Here is a 25,915-nt window from a genome sequence, read left to right as displayed (position 1 = left end):
CACCCGGGTAGAGGCTGAGCCAGGCACACAGCGGCTCATCCACGCTGTGTCAGCAACCCTGGGCCACCGGGTTCTCCACAAGACCCTGGGCAAGGAAGCCCATTCACTCCCGCACGTTGTTATGAGCAACTTGATGTTGCCATAGCAACCGCCTGTCTCTTGCCGCATTTATCAAACCATATCCTAATTGTTTGTTTACGCATCTGTTTACACCACGAAACTGTCAACTCCTAGAAATCCAGGACGCTCTTTATTCACATTAGTAAGCACCCCAGCGCCTGAACAGGATAGGCAGAGCTCCAACGAATGATGTGAAATAAGAAAACACGATAATCTCTTCTTGCAAAATCATGAAGCTATTCCCAACCAACGCCTTCCTTTCCTTAGAGTTTGGTGAGGCCCTCTCCTCACTCCACACACACACACACATCTCTACCCTAGCCCATATGGACGAAAGGCCCCAACACCCCACCCGCCCAGATGGAGAGGTGAACGTAATGCACACAGCCCTCCCCACCAGGCCCTGCACTTCCTTTTTTTCTTTTAAGATTTTATTTATTTGAGAGAGAGGGATCTAGAGCACACAAGCACAGGGTGGGGAGGGGCGAGGAGCAGAGGGAGAGGGACAAAGCAGACTCTGTGCTGACCGTGGAGCCTGACCCAGGGCTCGGTCTCACAACCCTGAGATCATGACCGGAGCCAAAATCAAGAGTCAGACGCTCAACCGACTGAGACACCCAGGTGCCCTGGCCCCACACTTTCTTACCTTTCTCCGGACAACTCGTCTTGCCCGCCCAGGCTCAGGTACTTTGTCCCTTCCTACCAAGCTGTATCCTATCTCTCTCTGCAATCATTTGTTCGTCACTTACTCAACAAATCTCCCTGAGTGGTTTTTTGTGCGCCAGGGCTTGTTCTGGGCTACCTCACCTGCTTGTGCATCCAGGCCCAGGAAAGGTTCAGGCTCTTGCAGGAAGCAATGCTAACCACACTGGTCCCACCCTGCTCTCCAGACATGAGCTGGGCCTCTCCCACCAGGCTAGCAGCACACCCGGGAGGGCACTCACATCTCTGACCTCCTCTGCAGCTGCCCCAGTGCCCAGCCCAGCAAGGGCTAGAAACAGTATTCAGGTTGGTTATCAACAGATGGGGAGACTCCTCCATCAAGGCCCAAGGAAGTTCAGGAGGTGAAGACAACAGAGGTGGGGGCTAACAGCCCTGTTGTTGCTGCCAAGTGAAGTCTGCCCCACTGCCAACGTGCCCAGAGCAAAGGCAAAGCCCAGCGCACTCGACCACCTCCAACACACGCTGCCTACCCCCCAGCAAACTCTGCTGATGGAGCCCTTCTATCTTTCAACCTGTTTGGAGTCTTTGTCCCTGAATATGAGATGTGATGGGACCCAGGGGGCAAAGAGGGACACAATCCTGAGAAGGCAAAGATAACTTTTCTCCCAAAGTACTCCCTTCTTTGTCTCAACACCCTCCAATCTTTACTAAGACTCCTCTCCTCCGCTGAGTCTTTTGCCACCCTGTCCTTGATCATGTATTCCCACACCAGGAATAGTATGGCTGTTAGCAGGGAGCTGGGCAGCACTCACTCCAGAAGGTGCCAAAATCTGCCACCTCTGGTGCCGCTGGAAATGTCACAGAAATTCATCAGGAAACAGGACTATCGGTGCACTTCAAGATCGTGGCAATCTTCCTGAATAGTGCTCTATAACTAAAATTTCCGTTTTAGTTATAGAGCACTATTCAGGAAGAGTACCACTCATAGTGTCTTTGTCAACTGAGCAGCATAAATTTACATATATTAGGAACCAATAGACATAATTTGCATGTGGGTGTGCCAGCTCACATACATATTCTGTTGTCCCTTGGAATTCTGAGAAATTCAATGTTCAAACGGCACCGATGGTTTTTTGCCTATGTGACAGCCAGCTGGAAAAATGGGAAAGAGACCATTCATTCGTCATTCACAGATGAACTCTGCTCAGGAGGGAGGGCACCATTTACTTTGTCCAGCATAACAAAAATACATCACCGGCCTCAAAATGGGCTCGTTTCTCCTGTAGCCACCCAATCCCCTTTCCCCAAAGAAAGAAATCTAAAACATCAAAACGAAGCAACCAAAAGGAGTGAGAAAATCCTAAAAACAGGGATTACAGACTCAAAGACTGGGTACCACTTAGCTACCACTTAGAATCCCCTTCTCTTAAGGATAACCAAGTGAGTGGGAGGGATGTAAAAACGGGAATATGCGACATAACCAGAATACTCACTGTGACACATGACAGAAACATTTTTAACACTAAAGAAAGATATGATTATCTCAAAAGGATATTTCATTCCAATGATAAATAATTCAAGACTGATGCCTTCTCATGGTTATATGGCCAGAGAGTACCTCCTGTCACAGACATGACAGAAATTATGGCTTACACTAAAATTTGGGAGCTCTTAAAAACTTTTATTTAAAGATTCCCCTCACTGCATTTAAATTGTAATTACACCTACACTCATAATGTTATCTGAGCTTTCCTCTCCAATCTTGCTGCTATTATCTAGTTATTATGAATAAACAGTACCTTTTCCCGGAACAGCTAATACCACTAGTATTAATAGTAACGGCTACTATTAACTCTCTTCTGACGTAATGTGCAAATATTTCTAAATTATGTGTCCTCTCGAGTCATTTCTAAAGACAGCAACATATAACAAACAATGCACATACAACACTTTAAATCTTTTATTTTTTTAATTTAAATTAAATTAGCCAACATACAGTACATCATTAGTTTCTGATACAATGTTCAATGATACATTAAAATAGAGACTGGACAACAAGGTTTCTAAGCATATGGAATCTGTGCATATGCATATGTACTCCTCAATATTATACCCAACCATTTTCTTTTTAACTCAGTAAAATGATTACTGAGCAGCTCTCAGCTGCTCAGATGGTTCTGGGTAACAGAAAGATCATTCCTTGGGCAAGAGTTATACATCCTTGTTCGAGGCTCATGACTACCCCCGAGCTAAATATCTTATTTTATGAAGCCATTAAACCTCTGGAAGGCTGTTTGCTCACCTGCAAAATGGGCATAAGACTCGTCCTGCCCAAACTGTGTTTTGAAAAAAATTAAGTATAAATAAAAATAAGAACATTCTTTTTTTGGAAAAGAGCTCCTGCTCGCAGGAGCAGTTTAATAATAAACTCAGTTTACAGTTTGGTTTCAGGAAATAAGAACACAAACGCAGGAAAGAGGTCAGCAGTGCGAATGGTGCGCTCGCTTCATAAGAGATTAATCATCCAAAGACATTCAGGGAGGGCCTCGGTGCCCGGCATTGCAGGACACGGGGACAAGACACTGACACTGGCCCTTCGGTGAGCACATGCCCTTATAATGAAGGGCTAAAGGGTGCAGCAGAGGCAACGTGTCCTCAAACTGTAGGAGGTGGAACTAACGGAGGCTATCATGATGAATGGAAACTTCTTAAGCACGGCAGGGCTGGAGAAGGACTTAGAAGGTAGATGGGTAGGATTATAGAGCCACAGACGGGAGGAAATCCTCTGCCATCTGACGGTCCCCCAGGCACAGGACTCTCGAGCATCCTGCCTTGGTTTGCACACCAAACTCCCCATCCTCACCCTTCTGGGCTGGGCTCCACTGACAATCACCCTGTCCCAGCCCACCCTCCACACCTCCGTCGGGCCAGGCAGGAGAAGGGGCTGACTCCTAGACCAAGCGGTGCTCAGCCTGCAGTCTCTCTCTAGACCCGAGGCACTTCTCAACCCCGGGGTGAGAGCTGACGAGGCAGCATCCAGACAGAGAGTGCACGCAGGTTGACGCCAAGCAAGGGAAGAGCCCGGTCTATAGATTGCTGACATTTCAGTGAGTGGGCACTAGACTTCTTTGGGTTTTTTTCCTCCCTCCCACTCAGACATGCCCCCAGGGCTAACAGGCCAGGATGAAGCCAGAGGACTGATCTGGGATGATCCTTCCTGTGGCAGCCAGGCAGGACCGGACAGAGGCCAGGGTTCAGAACATCTTTGGCACAGCTTCCTTCACCCATCTCCCTTTTACTAATGCCCTGCAACAGGCAGCCGGACAGCCAAGAAATGAGGCAAAAGGTGTTGGGTGGGGGGGGGAGCTCAAGAGGGGTGGCAGGCAGCCCGTGAGTCCTGCATGGCCTAAGAGAGGTACCCCTGCTTCCTTCATACATATATTGCTGATTAATATGAATGTAGGTATATAACACACCTTAGGTAAAATAAATAAGCAGTGAATGAATAAGTTCATGGTTGAATAAATTCATGGTTGATCTTTTATTTTTAAGCAGTCAGTTCCTTAGAGGTAGAGACAAGACTGTATCTCTAATATTTTTGGTATAATGTTCGCTTCTCATATATGGCATATTATATCTACATATGTGACCCACTGCCAGAGATCAAACATTCGACCTCTGAGTCCCTATTATGTGCAAGGCCCGGGGGCGGGTAACAAACCCCGCCTTCAAGGAGCTCATCTGCCCTCACCTCCTCCCCAGTGCTTTCCCTCCTCCTTTCCCTGGTACAATCCTTATTTCTCCTCCACTCTAGCTCATGAGTACCTTGAAGGCATGAACTCGGTGGAGCCCAAGGCCTGGTACTGAGCAAGGGATCTGTGTATTTGGTGAAGGATATATGAAGGCCTAGACCACCAATCGCAAACCAACCAACTCTGGGAGATGGCCAAAGCCCGAAGACAGGTCTGACCAATGGGCAGCCGCCATTTTACTCCCTTGCAGTACATCCCTTCCGTTGTATTCCCACTGCCCTATTTCAGACCCCAATGACCACTTCCTTGGGCAGTGGCCAATGCTTCCCTATTGGGCCCCTGCCTTGGGTCCTTCTCACCCTCCCACCCCATGCCAGATCAGTCTTCCTGAAGCCCAGCTCTGTTCATTTCACTCCCCTGCTCAAAAGCCTTTTCCCTACAACCGTGAATAAAAAAGGCTGCTTCCACACGTAGCAAGGACCTGGCCACTGCAGCAAGCAGATGTTTAAAACAGGGGCTCATGAGATATGTGGACCACTAGACTACTAGACTAAGCAACTTTAAAGCTCACTATACCCAACATTCTGTCCCAGGTTGGGACAGACTCTGTCTGTACTCACTCAATGTTCTCACCCAGAGGTGAGAAAACTTTCTCTAGAAAGAGCCAGACAGTAAATACTTTAGGCCTTACGGGGCACATATACATACTCTGTTGGATACTCTGTAGTTTTTTGGGTTTTTACAACTCATTTTAACCTATAAACACCATTTTTTGTTTACATTTTTTTTTTTTTTTTTGGCATACAAAAACAAGCTGTGGGCTATAGTATGCCAGCCTCGGCCTTGACCAAAGAGGGGCAACTCTGAGTGCCCTAAATCCAAATTGCATTGTTCTAACTTCCACAACACCTCAAGCTACACCCTCCTTTGTCCTTCTCCTTCAATGAGATTCTTGCTGTAGAAGGATGTCAGCACTGAGGAGGGAAGCAAGGGCCAACCCCAGCACACAGGGGGCACCCACATTTGCTGTGGGTCACCACACTCCACAGCTGCAGAATACTTTAGGCTTTGGCACATGAGACATCCCAGGTCTGTCCCAGGGATGGATGGATGGACAGATGGATAAAAAGGGACCAAGAAAGTGAGTCAGAGAGTAACTGCTTTAAGAATACAGAGAAGAAAGTGGTCCTGATGGACTGGGGATGTGAGGGAAGGGTTTACAGAAGAAAAGACATGATTAATATATTTTTCAACAAAGAAATTAGATATTAATTGGGATGCTTTATAGAACAGAGATCTTGATAACTCTTAAAAAGATTTCCCTGTTTCAAAAGGATGACATGACAATCTTGATTTTGCAAATAAAAAGAAATTCTAAACACATAGAAAGCGTTTTGAAGGGAAAGATATAAAATCACAAAATCAAACAATTCCCTGCACCCTCAAATTCAACAGACACTTTCTGAGAACCATGTGCTGGGCACCATGTTGGCTGCTGAAGGTTCCAAGAGAAGTAACACTTACTCCTTATCCCAGGCACAGTCTGGGTATGAAGGTCCAACATGAAAACTAGTAACTGCAAGCAGGGGCAACTCCGGATTTGGAAGCTCCCTCACCCCAAAAAGGAAGTGCCAAAATAGTATGAGGCCGGACAGGAAATCCCATGGTCAATCATCCCCCTTCTCACACTCTTTTAACTGCAGCGTCTGAGGGCCGAGGGCTGTCCTCACTGACGTCTGCGCGTCCCAGAAACAGATTTCTACGTCAGGCTACCCATGGCCCAAACTCCATCCTCAGACTATACCAAAGGCCTCATTTGGGCCAACACCAACGGAAGGAGGTGTTCTACGGGCATTAATTTTCTCAGTAAACTAACGCTCATCAAAATTATACCGCAAAACCCAAAAACTATTTTCATGCAGACTCTCCTCAGTGGATCGCATGCTTCCCTGTCCACCACAGCAGAGCGCACCGATCTGGACTCTTCTTAAACATATTCTGCCATGGCATCGTGAGACCCTCAGGAATTCCTGGAGCAGGGGTGGCCCCACACTTCTGCAAGAGTTTAATTCTCTCTTTTCCTCCCTTCCACTGGCCTCAACTATGGAGCACTGGTCTCTGCTATTTCTATTTTACTACCTGGTCTTTTCCAGAACCTTGAGGATGACATGACCCTCACCTACAGAGAAACAAAATGGGGTTCCAGGCAGCGGCTTTATGCTTACCTGGGGGTCCTTCTGTTTATTTCCCAGTTCTAATGCATGCCCTAGAGTCACCAGCTTTAATTATTCAACCTAATGCTACATTTTCCTTTGGAAAAAAACAACAAAATTCTGAAACACTCATTTGCAGATACTAGTACTCCCTAATCCAACCCAAAATCTAACAAAGTGTCAGAACCCTGAAGCAGCTTACCTTGTATTAGGGGCAAAAATAAAGCCCTGAATGTGACATATCAGGTTCACTGCCTTCGTGCACAGATGCTTGAGGAGACGCAAGGTCGTTCATAAATTAAAAGAGCAAATAAAACAGGAGCCCTTAGGAGATTTCATATTAGCTATGACTAAAGCAATTTTGTCCTAAGATCAATCAAGCCTCCTTCTTTGCTGGGACCATAAAGAAAAAACTGTGCACTTCAAAAATTAAGTTCCTTCCACGTTGCCACAGAAGATAATAAATCATTTTTTAAAAGACAGAACAATAAACCCAGTTCTGGAAAGTGGAAAGAAACAATAAACCCAGTATGGTAGGAAAGAAGGCCAACTTTAAATGTCATCAGCAAAGCAACAGCTTACCAGTAGGTCTGGAGAGATGTAGGAAGGCAGGCCTCGGAAATCCCAAATTAAAGCTTCCCTCCTGAGTCCCCTCTGGCTGGAATAACCTCTTTTAAAAAGAAAACACAAGGTCCCTAAGGCCGGTAAATACAAGGAGGGAGTGAAGGTAAAAGAGAAAGTGAGGGAGAGGAGAATTTTAAGCTTTGGACACCACCTAAATTGCAGCATAAGCAACTTGGTCCCCAAGGAAAAGAAGGAGACATGAACGTGTGGAGGAGGGAAGGGAAGGAAGATGAAAAAGGTGAAGAGCCATTTTGCCCCCTTCACGATCTTTACTGTGGGCCATTCCTGCCGGCAAACAATCCAGCAGCACCGCTTCCAAATCAAAAGCCAGCAACCTGGCAAGCCACAACCAAGACAAAGAAAACCTACAGGTTCTGACAGCTCAGCAGCTCCTGTAGTAAACACACCTCATTCCTATTTGCCAAAAAAAAGAGATTTACAAAGTGAGAAGAAAACCAGGAATCTCAACAATTACCTTTTGTCAAGAAGTGAGTGGTCTCGATCAAGATGATGCTTATAAAAAGGAGCAACCCAAAAGCCACATTAACCACATTAACAATGGGCTGTTCAGAATTTGCTGTGGCAGAAACAGACAAGGCCCGTCTCCTGGTCCATAAACTTCCCAGGTGACTACTGAACATCCTGGTTGAATGAGGCAAATATCTGAAACCCACTTACCAACTCAAGCAACATTTCTAACTTACTTTGCAACCAGAGACCAAGCAGGCCAATCTTCCAATTTCCTTAGTATATTCAGAGTCCAGATGAGAAGGAACAAAACAAACTAAATGTAAGGAATTTGGGCAGTACATACAAACTGTTTTCTTAATTCTAAAGTCAGTCTTCCCATAAAGTAATCAAGCCCCTATTCTGTGCAACCCATTGGGCATTTAAAGATGATTAAGAACTGATCCAGCAACTAGGCAATACAAAGAAATGAAAGACACCCAGATTGTTAAGGAAGAAATAAAACTATCTCTATTTGCAAATGATATTATCTTGAATATAGACAACTTTAAGGAGCACACGCACACACACACACACACACACACAGACACACACATATCTATGAGAACTAATAAACAAATTCATCAAGATTGCAGGATATAAGAGCAGTATACAAAAGTAAATTATATTTCTGTGCATTAGTAATCAATAATCCAGAAATGAAGTTAAGAAAACAATTCCATTTATAATAGTATCAAAAAGAATAAAACACTCAGGAATAAATCTAACAAAAGAAGTGCAAGACCTGTACACTGAAAACTGCAAAACATCATTAAAAGAAATTAAAGGCTTAAATAAATGAAAAACATCCCAAGGTAACAGATGAGAAGATGCTAAAAATGGGTTGGTAAGATGTCTACAATTCCAAAATTGATCTGCAGATTGAATGCAACACCCATCAAAATCCCAGCCGGCTCTTTGGCAGCAACTGACAAGTTGATCCTAAAATTCACACGATAAAGCAAGGGACCCTGAAGAGCCAGAACAATTGGGAAAAGAACAAAGTTGGATTCAGTTCCTGATTTCAAAAATTACCATAAGCCTACAGTAATCAAGACTGTGTAGTACTAGCATAAACCCATATATCAAAGAACAAGTAATTTTTATAAAAAGTGTGCCCAGAGAATTCAATGGAGAAAGAACTCCTCAAAAAATGGTGTTGGGACAACTGGATATTCACCTGCAAAAGAATGAAGTTGGATCCCTACCTCACACCATATACAGAAACTAACTCAAAATGGATCAAGGACTTCAATGTGAGGGCTAAAACTATAAAATTCTCTTAAGAAAATATAGGTATAAATCTTTGTGACCTTAATTTAGGCAATAGTTTTTAAATATAACACCAAAAGCACAAATGAAAAATAAAGAGTCTGGACTTTAGCAAAATTAAAAACTTCTGTGTTTCAAAGGATACCACCAAGTGGGTAAAAAGACAATCCACAAAATTGGACAAAATATGTGCAAATCACATATTTGTTAAGAGTCTAGTTTCTGGAATATATTAAGTAGTCTTATAATCCAACAGTAAAGACAAATAACCCATTTTAAAAATGGGCAAAGGATCTGAAGAGGTACTTCTCTAAAGAAAATGTACAAATGGCCACAGGCACATGAGACAATGCTCAGCACCATAAAGTGTCCATTAGGAAAATGCAAATCAAGCCCATGAGATACCAGTTCATAGCCACTAGCATGGCTATAATAAAAAAAAAACACACAAATAAAAAAAAAACGAAACGAAAAACAGACAATAGGGGCACCTGAGTGGCTCAGTCAATTAAGCAACCAACTCTTGATTTCAGCTCAGGTCATCATTTCAGGGTCTTGAGATCAAGCCCAGCATCGGGTTCTGGTGCTGGGCATAGAGACTGCTTAAGATTCTCTCTCTCCCTCTCCCTCTCCTCCTTCCCTCTCTTAAAAAAAAGGACAATCACAAGCATTGACAAGGATGTGTAGAAAACACAAAAGGCCATGTATTGGATGAATCCCATTATATGAAATGTCTGGAATAGGCAAACCACAGAGACAGAAAATAAATCAGTGGTTGTCAAGGGGCTGATAGAAAGGGGAATCAAGAGCACCTACTAATGGTATGGGGTTTCTTTTTGGTGTGATGAAAATGTTCTGGAATTGGGACAGAGGAGGCCGTACAACTTTGTGAATAAAATAAAAAAATCAATGAATTAGTTTAAAAGGGTGAATTTTATGGTATGTGAACCGAATCTCAATTTAAAACAACAAGCATTCCAGGAAGTCACAGAGAGGTCTTTTTAAAAAAAAACTAGGTTGAATATATAATTCAGAACCTATACTTTCTTTTCGGAACTACAAATTAGCCATTTCTTGCTGAATTTTATTCCCACCATTTATTCTACAATCTTTCCAAACCGAACATACGTGATGCAAAGATCTGTGGGATTTTCAGGCGGGAAAGGGTAGTCAGAGATCAACTAATCCAAACCCCTCATTTTAGAGACCAGACGTTCAGGGCAGTGACTTGTCCAAGGCCATATAGCAAGGTGGAGACCAAATAAGAACTAGAATCACCTCTTCTAACTCCTTGGCGAGTGCTTTTTCTACTCCACCATATTAACACAACCAAATCCACAGGGCTTCATAATAGAGCGCAACTTCCAATGAGGAAAATATAGGCTTTCCCAAAAACCTAGGAAAAGCTATGAGAATGTGAATATCAAAAGATCAGTATTTACTTCTAGTTCAACAGTCCAAATTATTTAATGATCACAAAACCCTGTGATATTAACACAACCTGCTTTACACCAGCGAAGTAAAGCGAGACAGAGAATCAAGAGACAAGACTTGTAGCAAAGACCACAAGAGCTGCTCCAAGGAGAGATGGGCAGCAAACAACACTGCCCTACTTGTTCCAAACTTGAACTACGACTGCACCCAATGACATTCCAGCTTAAATACCAATTACCCTGTTGACTCCAGTGATCTTCTGGGGAAGGGAATCTTTAAAGGGGGGAATGGAAGAGGTGAAGCTTATTTTCACCTCTAACCTCTTGAAAAGTATGAGTATGAACAGCTAAGGGAAAGAGAAAGCAGAGGGGGTGATCAGAAAAGAGTGGCAAGAGGCAACTCACACAAGTGAGTTATGCTGCAGATGGCTGGAGACACAGAATGTTAAGAGCTGGAGAAGCCCTGCAGCTCAGCTCATCCTGCTTTCCATTCTACACATGGGGCCACTGAGGCTGGACCAGAAAACACCGGCCCAAGGTCACGAGTTGGTTAGCAACAGGGCAGGGCTATGAGAGGAAGGACTTAAGATTCCCTGTTCCTTTCAGAATCTCCCCCAAAGTCCCCTCACTGGCAATAGGGAACTGACTCCTCAGCCTGAGTCTGCCTGGACAGGCTACATCTGTGATTTACCCTCCAATGGCCTTCTCTCAAAACACAGATTTGCTGACAAAGAGGGAAATCTGGATGGGTCTGATCACTGCCTACGTGGCTGTGGAGTCCTTTACACACAGCTGTGACCGTATTCTCAGTCCCTCAGCTCTGACGAAGCCAGATCTCTCCTTTTAACTCACTTCAAGGCAGTTAAGGTCACTTAATAAACACCTCTGATGCTCAGCACCTCCCCAGGGGCCAGTGTCTGATGGTCCTGTCTGGGCAGTCACACATTCTCTAAGTCAGCAACAACGGGCACCAGCCTACAGGTCTACAATAATCAGCCTGCACTAAAGAGACCCACGGAGACATCTACAGAGGACCAGAAGAGCCAGCAGGAGACGTCTGGTGATGCATTCAAGGACCAAGAGGGGTAAGAGCCAGGACAGCAGGGCTAATGTCCATGTGTGGCTGGGAGGTTCCGTCAACTGCTAGTGTGGGCTGCGGAACCACAATCAAGTAACTTGTCTGCATCCTGACCTCCTCAACTGTGAGACAGAGATAACAGGACTTACCTCAGAGAGTCACTGAAAGGATTCAATAATCAATTTAAAACACAGCACAGGGGCACTTGGGTGGCTCATATGGTTTAGCGTCTGCCTTGGGCTCAAGTCATGATCCCGGGGTCCTGGGATCTAGCCCCACATCGGGCTCCCTGCTCAGTGGGTATCTGCTTCTCCCTCTCCCTCCCCTCTGCTCATGCGCTCTCTCTCTGATCTCTGTTTCAAATGAATAAATAAAATCTTAAATAAATAAATAAACCACAGCACAGTCCTTAAAACACAATTAAGGCTCAACTCAAAGAAATGTCAGCCATTATTGCAGTTAGTTTAAAAAAAAAATAAAACCGTAATAAGAATGTGATTTCTTGTGGGAAGCTAAAGAAAGAGGTGTCCAAATCCTGATCACCTTGCTAGAATCCTAACAGACAAGGAAATTCATCATTAGAAGGAGCTGTCTTCATTAGCCACCTGATTTTGACAGCATCTCTGTATAAAACCATACTGACAAAGCCATCTTCAGGATCAAGTGGAAAGATGACATCATTAATAATACTGTTGGTAGGGCAGGCCTCCCGCCAGGGTGCGGGCAATGCCCTGGGCCACTCAGCTCTGCAGGGCTGGGCATGTTGGGAGAGCAGTGAAGCGAGGGAAGAGAAACCATTTCTACAGCAGCAAGGACAGAGAGGAAGCAGAAGAGCAGTAAGGATTTCCCAGAAGCAGCAACTCAAGAAATATAACAGAAGGGGCACCTGGGTGGCTCAGTCGTTGAGCGTCTGCCTTCGGCTCAGGTCATGACCTCGGGGTCCTAGGATCTAGCCCCGCATCGGGCTCCCTGCTCGGTGGGAGGCCTGCTTCTCCCTCTCCCACTCCCCCTGCTTGTGTTCCCTCTCTCGCTGTGTCTCTTTCTGTCCAATAAATAAAAAAAATCTTTAAAAAAAAAAAAAGAAAGGGCGCCTGGGTGGCTCAGTTGGTTAAGCGACTGCCTTTGGCTCAGGTCATGATCCTGGAGTCCTGGGATCGAGTCCCTCATCGGGCTCCCTGCTCAGCAGTGAGTCTGCTTCTCCCTCTGACCCTCCCCCCTCCCATGTGCTCTCTCTTTCTCTCTCATTCTCTCTCTTTCAAATAAATAAATCTTTAAAAAAAAAAAAATAAATAAATAAATGAATGAATGAATGAAAGAAAGAAATATAACAGAAGCTACTCACTAACACTAACTGCAAGAGGTGTCCTGCTGGCCACACAGGCATCAACACGGAGGGCCTCTCCTGGCCCAGGTTATAAAGAGGCAGTTGGCTGCTCCAGACTCTCGTGTCAGGATGCTTGAGTTTGAATCCTGCCTCCACCACTTCCTAGCTTTGCGATCTTGGTAAAGTGGCTTAGGTCCTCTGAACTGCGTAGGGTTTTTGTAATAAACAAGGTAACAGTATAGAGAGAGAACTTAGAGCATGTCGGGCACGCAGTAAGCACCCCAACAATGCTAGAAAGACAAGAGAAAAAAAAAAGTGAAACAAGAGAAAAAAAAAATAACACTTCGGCCATGCTGTGGATATCCCAAACACACTCATACAATAGCAGCATCATTTCAAACATGTAATCTCACCAAGAACAACAGTCTGGGAAGTTCCCCTTCAAACCCTGGGCAGATACCACTCCTTCACAAACAAGCTCGCCCTAGAGTCAAGTATAGTGTGTAACATGCTAGCAAAACAGGAAAGGTAAAAACAGGGCAACTGGCTTGCAGAGAGGCAGTCCAGCTCAGGGGCCCAAGTACAGGACTCGTAGATGCATTCACAGTCCTGTTGAACTCCAAGGCACGCCCAAGCACGTGAATGAACCTACGGGACCGTAGGACAAACTGCCAAGCCCTGACCCTGAGAATGTGCGGGTGCACCATGGCTGCCAAACCCCAGCTGGCAGCTTGACCCAGCACCCCCATTCCTCCCAACACCTTTACTACTCGATCACCTTAACACTGGCTTCAGGTAGAACACTTCTCACAGCTAGACCCGAAGAACCAACAAAATGACAGGGTAACAACTGTGAAGCCTGCTTAAAGAGCACTGTTACAGAGTCAATCACTCACGCCAGAAACAATTAACTGAAAGAATCCTACCACCAAGCCTCGAATTCTTTGTTTGAATTCAAGGGGTCCATAAACCTGGATTGGAAAAAAAGAATGACATCTGTATCTCACTAGTCCCTCACTAAAATTAAGCATTTTCTTCAATTATGAATGTAAGCAACAGGCCATGGTAATATTAGCAGCACTATAAAAGATATATTAATATAACTGCAGAGTTAGAAATATCTCACAATATTGCTTATACTCATCTGGGTACTTCAAAATTAAAGTACATTATTAGACCCACTACCAAATCTTGATATTAAATGTCTTAGTAAAGAAGCATATCTTGGTATGACAGATTTTTCAAATACTTTGCTAACTGTATTACATTATATTTGGTTCCCTTTGAATTCCTCTGTATTGTATTTGATGCATTAAGACATCTTTCTGAAGAAAGGTCCACCACCTTCCTTGGAGTGTCAGATGGGTCCATGAACAGAAAAGGCTAAGAGAATAAACTATAACTGCACATAAGAGATGAGAATATAAGTGGTTTGTGGGGAACGAACTAGCCCTGTCCACTTTTACGATGCTGGTACCTGGCAGAAACAACAGAATGGTAGGTGCCCAACATATGTTTATGAACCAATAAACTCAACAAAACCAAATACAAATAAAAATCCAGCTGGAATACAAGTACTCCAGCTCTGGTTAATGACCCGTTTATTCCACAACATTATGCACCCGATAAAACGATAATGGTACCAAAGTACCAGGAAGGGCCCCGGCAACGGTGTTAAGGCCATAGGACACATACAAGTGTAAGCAAAGGAGGCGGGGTTCTATTGCAGGACAGTGACTAGGTGAACTCAGCACCTCTTTTTAGTAGGGAAAGAGGAGCAAGCATTTGGGGAACTGGATCAGGGACAGGATCTCAGGCATCTGACACAGCCAAGAAAGTGTCATCGGCTATCCTCGGCCTAGAAACTGCAGAGGACAGAACATGTCCCTCCAGCCCAGGTCTACATCGCTCTGCTTTAATATTCCCTGATCCAGTCTGCCGTGAAACAAAACAAACATTCAGGATTGGTCCTAACAGTTCTACAACGAGTGAGGCTGGGCAGCACACAGACACAAAGCAGGCCCAGCAGAGAGCTTCAGCTTCTTCACCAGAGACACCAGAGGTCCACTCTCCAGGTCACCTGGATGAACCGGGCTTGACGGCCATCTGTTCTGCTCACCTCTCCCCAGCACACCAACACACTCTCCACCAGACTGCACCTCTCCCCCGCCAAGAGGCCAAGACCCTCTGGCCTGGAGGACTACACCAGACTCCCAGCCCCACCAGTCTCCTCCTCTCCTCTCTAGTCTATTCTCCCTCAAACCATCACCATGACATTTGTAAACGTCAATCCGATCATGTTATTCCCTGCTCAAACCCTCTGAAAGCTTCCCGTCCCAGCAGAACAAGGTCCAATTACCTCCCAAGACCATGGAGGCCTGTGTGACGTGGCCCTGCCCGCCCTCGTCCTTCCCTCCTTGCCCACCGCCTTCTTCCTGTCCTTAAATGCCCCAGCCCAGTTCACATCTTGCGGCCTCTTCACATGCTGTTCTTCCACCCCAACTCTTCCCTGGCTGGCTTCCTCACTGCATTCCACGCTCTGCTCTAATGTCACCTCTTCAGAAAGACCTTTCCTGATCTGTCTCCCAATCTCCAAAGTCCCTTTCCAGTCCCGAATTCCACTCAACTTTTCTTCTTATCACTTATCACCTATCACTGATAGTGTAACCAATGTTACACTACATGATTATCTGTTTACTGCAGGGATTACGACCCCATTTGGGGAGAAGCTTTAAAAAATGCCAATGCTTCAGGCCCCACCCAAACCAGTTAGTCAGACTTTCAGGGAGTAGGCCAGGCATCTGGGTTCTACAAAATCCGCACCCCCGCCCGCCCCCAAGTGATTCTACTGTGCAGCCAGGATTCACACTCTTCTCTTAGAAGAACGGTGCTTCTCAAACTTTAATATGCATGTAATGCACCTGGGGATGTCATTAAAATGTAGTCCGTTTCAGGTCTAGGTGGGATCTGAGACTCTGCAGTGCCAACACGCTACCAGGTGATGCCAGTGCTGCTGGTCAGGCGGTCCTGCCTTGAGTCGCAAGGGTCTGAAACAGCACTGTCCGACAGCACTTTCTGCAAGGACAAAAATGTTCTAAATGTACACTGTCCAATACACACATGGCTACTAGCACTTGAATTTCAGTTAGTACAGTAGAGAAACTGAATTTTTAATCTTAGGCTACCATGTTAGATAGTACATGCCTACAGTGTATATGCTCCATGAAGAAAGGTAGCAATGTCTAGAAATGTGGAGCGTAAGAGAAGAATTAAGGATCCCTCCAAATTCTTGGCTTGAGCAGCCCTCTGTAAATTGCACACGATGAGAATCCTATCAGAAGCCTAGTTGGCCACCACCTCAGGAGTGGATCGATTTACCCAAGGCAGGAAGGCAGACACAGAAGACCATTTTGAGACTTTAGGGACTAAAGCATGTGGTAACCCACAGATGATCACCTTGACCTCGCGACTCAATCGCACATCCCTATACAAGTCCCTCCTAACCACAGCCCCAAGCACACTTGACCAATGCCATCCCTGGGCATCCGTGTTTCTGGACAATCTTACAGCCAAAGCCCTCACATTGACCTAGTTTATTGTACGGATTTGTTTATAAGATGTCAGCCTCTCTCACTTAAGTTTGTAAGTTCTTTCAAAGACAGAACTTACTCCACTTGGTATTCTATTCCCATCACCTAGCATACAACAGGACTCAATAAAAACTGCATGACAGAGCCTGGAACCTACCAGGAGTACCATTAGTATTTTTACTGTTAATCACAAGAAAGAGGGAAACTGAATTGCGGGAAGGGGGGGCGGAATTACATAACAAGAGAAGATCATTTCCTCCTTAAATGACTCAAAAATTTCCAAACACATTAAGCCCAGATTTCAGAACACAGCATAAATAAGGTGGCCCTGTTTGACCACAGAACCTCGTTTCCAAAAACACAAATGCATAGGCAAAAAGATGATGTCCTTCTGACAAAAGATCCAAGATCTGTTAGTCTGGGATTTGGAGGAGCCCTCTTCACAAAGAGCTAAGATTCACAATCACATTCTTGCCTAAAAAAGTACATGGGCCAGGTTCCCACTCTAACTGCTGGGAGGGGCATCTGGCCCCAAGGACAGCAAGGCCCCTGGGAATCTGGGCAGCCCAGATGTTCATTTTACCCCTGCAGTCAGAACCCTGTGACAGCAATGAGATTTCCAAGGTAACCAAGGAAAACAGAGTAGAGAATTATGGCCCCGGAAAGAAGTAGATTAAATTTTAATACTTACAAGTCAACATCAAATTTATTTTTAAAACTACATATCTAACAAAGCCAAATAAGCAAGATAGAATGGATGGTGCTCTACAGGAGGGTTTTATAAACATGAATATTCCAAATATATACACAATTTTTTCCTATTCTGAGAATATTTCAAAGTGCCTAGAGACTCAAAGAAACTGAGACAGAAATAACCCCCCCCAAAAAAGGGGAAAAGCTCACTTTTCAGAGTTATGCCACAACTACTTATTTTTTTCCATTATTTCCAAAAACACAGGGCAGATTCCATCTAGTGGTAGCAGCAGACTTTGCTAAAAATGTGCACAATAATTACTTCACCCAGAGAAAGTGATCACCAGGCGAATATTTTAAAATATAGCTATGTGCTGACCTGCTGCCAAGACAACAAACTGGTTAAAAAAAAAATAAGCATGGGTTAACAGATACATAGTTTTTCATTCACTTAACTCATTCAACCATTCATCCATTTCCCCTACTCTTCCTACCCAACCCCCATGTAAATCCCAACTTGGTGCCAAAGCCCTTACCAGTTTCCATGGATTAACTATAATATAATCTGTTAAGCAGTTAACATTTACTAAACCAGTTGTCTGTCAGGTATGGTGCTGTGGATTATCTCAGTAAACCCTCCCCACAACCCTCTGAAGTAGAGAAGTATTATTATCCAGAATTTAGTGCTGAGGAAGGTGAGAAAACGTCAGGTGTCTCACCGAAGTTTAGACAACTGGCAAGTAGTAGAGTCTGAACTTGAACCAGGTCTGACAAATGAGGAATTCAGAGAAATCAGTTTTTTTTTTTTTTTTTTGAGAATTCAGCATTATTTAAAAGTAACAAAAAACAGGGGCACCTGGCTGGCTCAGTCAGTGGAGCGCTGTAAATTCAAACCCCATGTTGGGTGTAGAGGTTACTTAAAAATAATCTTAAAAAAGAAAGTAACAGGAAACAGCAACACTTATGAAAACAACATGGAGCCAAGTTCAATTCCAGCTCTTCAACTTACTAGGCTCTATAACCTTGAGCAAATTATCCTGAGTCTCAATTTCCTAATGTATAAAACCGGGATGAGAAATAGACGTTAAGAGATGTGACATTCACAGTATAAGGTTCACAAAGGTTTTTCAGTTTAAAATTAGTTTGCTAATTTCATGAATCATTTATTTAAACATAGGGCCAAGAGCCTGCAAATTTTAAATTTATTTTATTTCTGTTAAATGAATAACAAGTTACAATACCCACTCTCTGTCTCACTTCAGTATGAAAAGTAGATGCTTGTTGAAAACCAAACTATGTGGGCATCACTTCTTAATCAAAGTATATACGGAACAAGTTTCGGTAACGGGAATGAACATTAAACACCCGAGAACAGAGCATTATTTAAAGGAATCCACAGTGATTCCTCAGAGACTAAACACCTTTCAAATGTAGTTATCTCAAAAATCCAAACTCACAAATTTCATCATCATAGTATGAATAGTGGCTTTGCTTAAAGTGAAAACAGACCTGTAATGATCTCAATTTTTTCATTTTTGAGAATTTAACGAATTCGTGTGCTTCGATGGCAACACGGAGCAAGCTTGCAATTTAATAAAATGACCAAATCCAGTCTCTTTTTAATCTGCTCAGTAACTGAGCTCTCAGATAATCTCCTGCACAGCATACAAAAAAAGCTTTGGAATTATACACCACAAACTAAAATTAATCAGAGGAAGGGATGCCAATTTTAATAGCAATTCCTATTTGCCTAGCTTCCCAGCATCTGCCAGTGTTAATATTTAAGTGACAAACTGCAATGGGGAAAAGAAACAGAATTTCACACACAATCAAGCTTTAAGGCATCATGTAAAAGCTTCCTTCCCTAAAGAAATATTCAGCTACTTTTTTGGTTGCAATCCTTCCATAGACATTATTAGTAGTGTAGTCTCAAAACATGGAGAAAGTGTTCCCCTTGCTTTTCAACCAGTACTTCTGGAAAAACTTCTTTGGGTCATCCCCATCTGCCTACTTTGAAGCCATCTTTTTTAAGCCTTCCTGACACAAGCAGAATTAAGTGATGTGGGATTACAGAACTCACTACAAAACGTTTAGGGGTAGCTCTCCTCCACCAAAAAAAGGAGAGAAGGAAGGAGGGCCGGCCGATGCCCTAGCTATACTTAAAACATTCAGAATGCTGAATCTATTACTTATGATTTAGCCTATTATTGACTGTTTATGTCTACAAAGAAAAAAATTCCCATGAAGGGCAACAGTCTGGATTTTTCCCCCAAACAATTCCTAACAGCAGATGCTTTGTTCAAGTGGGCAAAAAAATTAATGGCATCACTTAATTAAAAGCTCTGTGGTGACCTCCCCTCACTCTAGTGCAATCATCATCTTCTAGAATCCCTACCATACCCCCATTTTAAGGCTGTAACTTGACATTCTGGCCTAGAGAAACGTAATCCATTCTATACCAGCACACGTGTGGCTTCTAAACCAGTTACCTATTACGAGCCAAGCAGAGCGCGAAGCACCTTACACACCACGTCTCTCACCCTCACAATAACCCCGGAAAGGATGTATTACTAGTCTCGTTTGCTAGCTGAGGGAAGTGAGGGCAGAGCGCGGGGGAGCTGCCCCACACCACACACCCAGCGGCGGCCCCGGACTCTCAACCTCAGCCCTTCGCCGCAGGCTGCTTGGACTGTCAACCCAAGCTGGTTCACTCCGAAGTGTTCTCTCCGCAGGATGTGGAGGGCTTACCGGTTCGCACTAGGCACGATGACTTTGCACCTTGAACGCACGTGACTAAAATCAGGCCTCTTCCAGGCTGACAGGGAGGGAGGCGATCAGGGGCTCAAGCAGGTGAGACCCACGCAACTGGGGGCGGCTACCAGAGGTCCTCGGATCAGAAGCCCCGGCTCCGCACACAGCTCGCCGCACGCGGCTCCCGGGCGCGGTGCGGAAGGCGGCCAGGCCTCCCCCGCGAAGGCGTGCACACCTTTTCCCGGACAGCCGGGGTCCTCCGACGCGCCCGAGAGTCGGGCAGCGGGGGCGCGGGCTGCAGCGGGGCTCGGGGCACACCGCTGCGCCGCGGCGCAGGGGCTCTTCCAGAACAAGTGGGAGGCGGGCGCCCGGGCATGGCCGGCGAGCCCACGACCCCCGCCGCGCCGGGCGCGGGGGTGCCCGCTCACCGCCCACCCCGCCTTGCCAGCCGAAGTTGGCCGCGCCGCCGGGAGCCGCCCGGCCCGGGGCCCCGCGACGGAAAAGAGGGCAGAGGGGTTGGCTCTTGGAAAGGCCCAAGGTAGCCATCAGCCACCTCCTCAGAGCCACCTCCACGGAACAAAGGGCTTCTGTGTCGGGCACGGGTGGCCCGGCCGCGTCGGATTTTGAGGAAAGAAACTTTTCCCGGGCTGCGGGCGCCGGGGGCAGGCGCGGGGGCGGACCGGCGGGACGAGCGGCGGGCAGGGCGCGGGGCCACCTGAGGCCGGGGCCGCCGGCCCGCCCGGCCGCCCGCCCCCGCCGCCCGGCGACGCCCGCCCGGCGCCGCTCACCTCCTCGATGGCCGCCACAGTGTTCCGGCACTGCGCCGTGCGCGTGGTGAAGCTCGAGGCCGTGGGCGCCTTGTAGTCCTCATGGGTCTCGGCCACGAATTCCGACACGGAGATCTGGTCCGGCATCGCCTCGGCGCGCGGGCGCGGGCGGCCGGCCGCGGGGGAAGCCGCCGCCTCAGCCGCCGCGCGGGCTCCGACCGGCCGCTCGGACGACGCCGCCGCCTCCGCCGCGCCCGCAGCTCGCCCGGCCCGCGGACAAAGGGAAGCGCCGGGGCGCGGGCCGCCGCCGCAGGAGCCGCAGGAGCCGCAGGAGCCGCCGCAGGGCGCGGGTCGACCGCCCGCGGGGCCCGGCGGCGGGAGCAGGGGCCGCGCGCGCAGCCCCGCACAGCTCGGGCCCGGCCGGTCCGCCCGCCGCGCCGAGGGCTCCGCCGCCTGCCCTCCCGAGCGAGCCCCGAGGCGGACGCGCAGAGCCGGCGGGAACTGCCCGCCACCCAGCCGCGGGCCCCGAGCGACTCCCGCGGAGAGGGGCGGGTCCGGGCCGGGGGCGGCGGCCGGCCGAGCGCGGGGCGGGGCGGGGCGGCGCGGAGGGCCGGGCCGCCAATCCGCGCGCTCGCCGCCGCCGCCGCCGCCGCCGCCGCGGCCGCCGGGAAGCCGAGCCTGCAGGAAGGAAGGCGGCGCGCGCCCCGGCCAGCCGAGCCGCTCGTCCGCCACCGCGCGCCGCATTGTCTCGGCGTTCGGACCCCGCGCTGCGCGCCGTGGTTCGAGGGCGCGCCCCCCGGGCCTGGCGGACAGGCTGGGCCGCGTCGCACCCTTCTGGGCCGAGCCGCAGCCCACCCCTCTGGACCCTACCCCACCCCGGGCTTGGACTCTTCCCGGGGTTTCCCCCCGCCCAAGACCGCCGGGCATGCCCGTCCGGGGGAGGGAGAAAGTATGAGGAGCTCGCCCCCTGCTGGACGGTGCGACCCACCCCGGGCCGGCACTCCGCGCGACAAATGCCTCCCGCGCCCCGCGGGGCAGCCCCCCTCGCCAGTTTGGGGTTCGGTAACAGTCACAAGAAATGAGCATATGGTGAGTGCTCCGGTGCCCTACGTAAAGTCATCTCATCCTCCCAGCCTCACGAGGCACGTAGAGCGAGAGTTATTTGCTTTATATAGAAAACAGTTTGCCCAAGAGCACACGGTGAAGGCCCCGGGGACGGCGGGGCTCCAACTTCGGTCCCGCTGCCTCGCAGGTCAGAGTGCCACAGAGCTCCTAGGCCCCTAATGAATATCCCAGTCGTGTTCCCTAATCTTACGGAAGCACAGATCGTTCTGGGTTCGTTGGAAATAGTTTTAGGGTACTAGACCAGGACCCAGCCTGAGAGGACAACTGGATGCCCCGAGGTGGATTTTCTGTAGGAAGGGCAGTGAACCGGGGAAGGGCATGGGAACCGGAAAAAGCTCTTTTTCATATGGTTTCAGAGAGAGCATGCAACAATGGCAGGCAAATCTCGTACATAACTGGTCCAGTATAGAGTTTGAATTAGTCTACAGATTTTCACATAACAGCTCTTAAGGAAATTTTAATAGTTATTTTTTAATATCCAGAAGCTCTGAAGACACCAGTCACATCAAATCACTCTATAACTCTACACCAGGCATGTCGCATGGTTTCTGTAGCTGCCAGCCATAAAACCAAGAGAAACTTGACAAAAACCTTTTGTGCATCTGAAAAGGAGGAAGTGTGAGAGACACGAAATTCAGTATGTCAGACAAAGCAGTCTCCTGACAAAGCTGCAGGACAGTGGACCAGTCAAACAATCTTTTTTAAGCGCCCATGTAAGAATTTGCTATATGACATGGCAGCTTGGGTCAGACGTTATGTATGGCCTTTGGTATTTTAGTAGCATTGCCTGTGAAATTTAGCTGTCCGAAATAGCTGCATTAGTGCATAGCTTTTATTACTGCACCAGGCAATAAGTTACAGTTTTTAAAACCATAGCATCTCTGCTTCTTTTAAGTGTTTTCACTCTTGGTGGGTTTCCTCTATAGGCAACTTTGTACAATCCAAATCCTGCCCATGTTTATATTTATACATCCTCCCCTACACCAGGCCGACTCTGTTTTCCTCCTAGCTAGTTTTACAGCTACAGCTTTTGTTGTTGACACTGGAGAATATTCCGGATCATTTTTCCAGTCTTGACTCTTAGAGGACTAGTATCTAGTAGGCCCTGAGGATTTAAGACGAGGAAGACGTGTTTTTCCTTGGCATCTAGGACAGCATTAGCCAGACTGATCAAGATTTCTTTTACAGGGACAAAGTTGAGCATGATGTTCTTCTCCACTCTCTCTTCATAGGCAACTCCTGTTCTTGTTTCCTGTAGTTTAATATAACTTTTCAGGTATCTTTACAGGAACTTCCAGTAGCCACAGAAATAAAATTGGAAAGCTGCAATGTATTTTGCAAGGAGGGCTGGTGGGAAGCAAGTCACTGCCAAGTCCACTGGTATTGCAAAGAGGACACATGTGACAGAACGTGAAAGCAGTGTACTCTCACAGACACCCCTGAGAATCGCAGAAAACCTTGCTCCATGCAAAAGCAGGGAATTAAAGCAAGATCAGAGCAGGACACAGCTAATGTGTCTCTGAAATTAATATAATGAGAATGAGTAGTTTCCAACAAAGAATAAAATTAAAGTTGAACGTGGCTCAAGAAGACATTACACACACACACACATTTTTTTAATGCATTAAGGGAAGAACTTACTGATAACATCATTAAAGGCCTGTACTCCCTTATCAAGAACTTTCACATCTAAGTAGCACTGAAAACCTAAAATTTTGAAAATAAATCTCAGTCATAAAATTGACCTGAAATGAACTGACATGAAGCTATTTTATAGTCTTGTTTATCCCACTTCATATGAATATTCATGTTTTGCTGCAAAATATAAATGTGCTTGATTATGGAGTATTGCCCCAGACCCTACTGGGGTTGACTCAGAATATCCAGTGTATGTGCTGTATTACCATTCTAAAATCTGAAAAGCTCTAAATTCCACACACATCTGGCCCCAGGAATTTCAGATAAGAGGTTGTAGGCTTGTATTACTTAAAAATAAAAAAATTAAAAAAGGAAGAAAAGAAAAGAAATGTGGTGTTGCAGACTTGTCATTTCCAGGGAAGAGGAAAGAAACTCTCCTCTCAAAAATGACATTTTCAGCGGCTCACTGAGTCTGGCCAACAGCCCATTTTCCAAAGGAATTTTCTGCCTCCAGTAGTTCTCAAGAGCCTGGGGATTTTTTACTCCCAGGTCAAGGTATAAAATATGTTCTTAACTCTGAAATGTGCTTGAGGGTTGGCTGGTTTAGTACAAGACTTATCCAGTTCACTTGCTATTAATTTGTGAACAATTACTCTTAGAATGATACATAGAGCTATGCCTTAAAAGAATTGTGGTAAAATGTGTAATGAAATAAGGGGGAGGGGGATCCACAAAAACCCTAGTGATATAACATGTAAGTATAACCAGAAGTTTCTTTTCTACAGTTTAATGACATTCTCCCCAAAACAGTGTTACTAAAGGGAGGCACTTATCCCAAAGTGAGAGAAGTTTGGATACGTTTACCACAATGATCTCACCTTGCACTTGAGGGGGAAAAAAATATCACACAGAAACTATTTTACAAATGAAAACTGAGGTTTTGATATCAGCTTTGCTTCTCTGTGACTTGGATAAGTAAATTAACCTCTCTGGATTCAGTTCATTTGTAAAATGAGAGAAGCTGGACTAGCTAATTTTGAATCCCCCTGATTCCATGATCCATGTTTTGTGTTAGTTTGAGCACAAAAGGGAAAATGCCACGAGGGCCATATTATTACTGAGCATCTAATCATTGGTCCCAGACATGTGAGAATGAGCATGTTTTAGAGGCTGTTTAAAGCTAATTTTTGAGAATGTTGTCACTTTATTAAGCTGGTAATTTTAGATGACAAACTGATTTATTCATAGCTGACTTCACATTAAGATACTTGAGGTCTGTTCGTTTTTTTGTTTTAACAAAGCAATTTCTCTGGGTAACACTCTTGATTGCTGAACTGCAAGAGGCAGTTCTAGAAAAATGAGGCATAATCTGCTCTATGCTGGAGCCGGCTAGAGCTGATTCCAGAGAACGACAGTTAGGTTTTCAGACACTTGGCAAACTGCTGGTTGCACCCGTATGGTAGAAACACTATTCTAACGGTGTGCTACTATACATCTCTTCCCAATTCCACATTCTGGCAGCTTGAAATTGTCCATGGTGAGAGTATTTACAAAGGCTAAAAACCAAGGTTTTATTTATTGTTGTGTTGATTGTCTAAACTTAATAAAGTGGTAGGAAGATGTTAATAACACAGATTAAAATCGTGTCATGTCTGTAACCTTTACGTTGTGAACAGTGAAAATATCTGAGGTCATGTTCTTCTAGTATTTGCAAACTGTGATACGATTCAGCAAAGAGGTTGCTCATGTCATTGACAGATGAGTGAAGCTACAGCGTATATCTTTATGGATTCACTTTTGTCTTATTTATTAACATGGACAGAAATATCAACCAACATTCATGTTGGAACTACACTCATTTGTCAATGACATGAGCAAGTTCTTCGCTGAACTGGATAATAATCAAGCATTTATTCATAGTCTTATTTTGTCATATCATGGTTGAGTTGCAAACACCGATTGGCCATGAATACAAGAGTTCAGCAAAAAGAAATGAAAGCATTCTGTGAGAATTAATTAGCTGTATGGAATTTATCATAACGAATATTGTATAATTTGGTATTATTTATAAATTGGGTACTGTATATCCCTTATGTCAGTGAAAGTTAAAATAAATGTATGTATACACACCTCCCCCCTCCCCCCCCCCCCCGCAGGTTGTTAAACATTTACCAGCCCACTACTGAATATAATTGTATCTTCCCTGCCAGGAGGCAGAGCATTAGACCTTCCCGCTCTGAGTCATGCTGATGGAATAAAGCCCAAGTGGGACAAAAATCTCAATAAATTGGACTGTACATGCAAAGGCAACTTGTGTTAATAAAAATTATCTTAGGGTAATTAAGAAAATGCCATTTGTTGTTTT

The 25,915-nt window shown here is 45.8% G+C and overlaps 1 protein-coding gene across 5 annotated transcripts in view; it reads right to left on the bottom strand.

Moving 5' to 3' along the window:
* The window catches only part of ASAP2 (ArfGAP with SH3 domain, ankyrin repeat and PH domain 2), a 168,656-nt gene extending 147,589 nt beyond the window's left edge, over positions 1–21,067 (bottom strand). For 2 of the 5 annotated variants that reach the window (XM_027621682.2, XM_027621685.2), the window contains exon 1: positions 20,809–21,041. In XM_027621682.2, the coding sequence (XP_027477483.1) occupies positions 20,809–20,934 (126 nt within the window). In that variant the 5' untranslated portion in view covers positions 20,935–21,041. Of the gene's footprint in view, positions 1–20,808 lie in introns of all 5 variants that reach the window. The other 3 variants (XR_003524613.2, XM_027621681.2, XM_027621683.2) reach the window with 3 other exon arrangements.
* Positions 21,068–25,915: the final 4,848 nt, after the last annotated feature.

Source organism: Zalophus californianus, chromosome 8, assembly GCF_009762305.2.
Source record: "Zalophus californianus isolate mZalCal1 chromosome 8, mZalCal1.pri.v2, whole genome shotgun sequence".
Taxonomy (NCBI): domain Eukaryota; kingdom Metazoa; phylum Chordata; class Mammalia; order Carnivora; family Otariidae; genus Zalophus; species Zalophus californianus.
The sequence above is the reverse complement of the archived record's forward strand: the minus strand, read 5'-3'. Positions and strand labels throughout refer to the sequence as shown.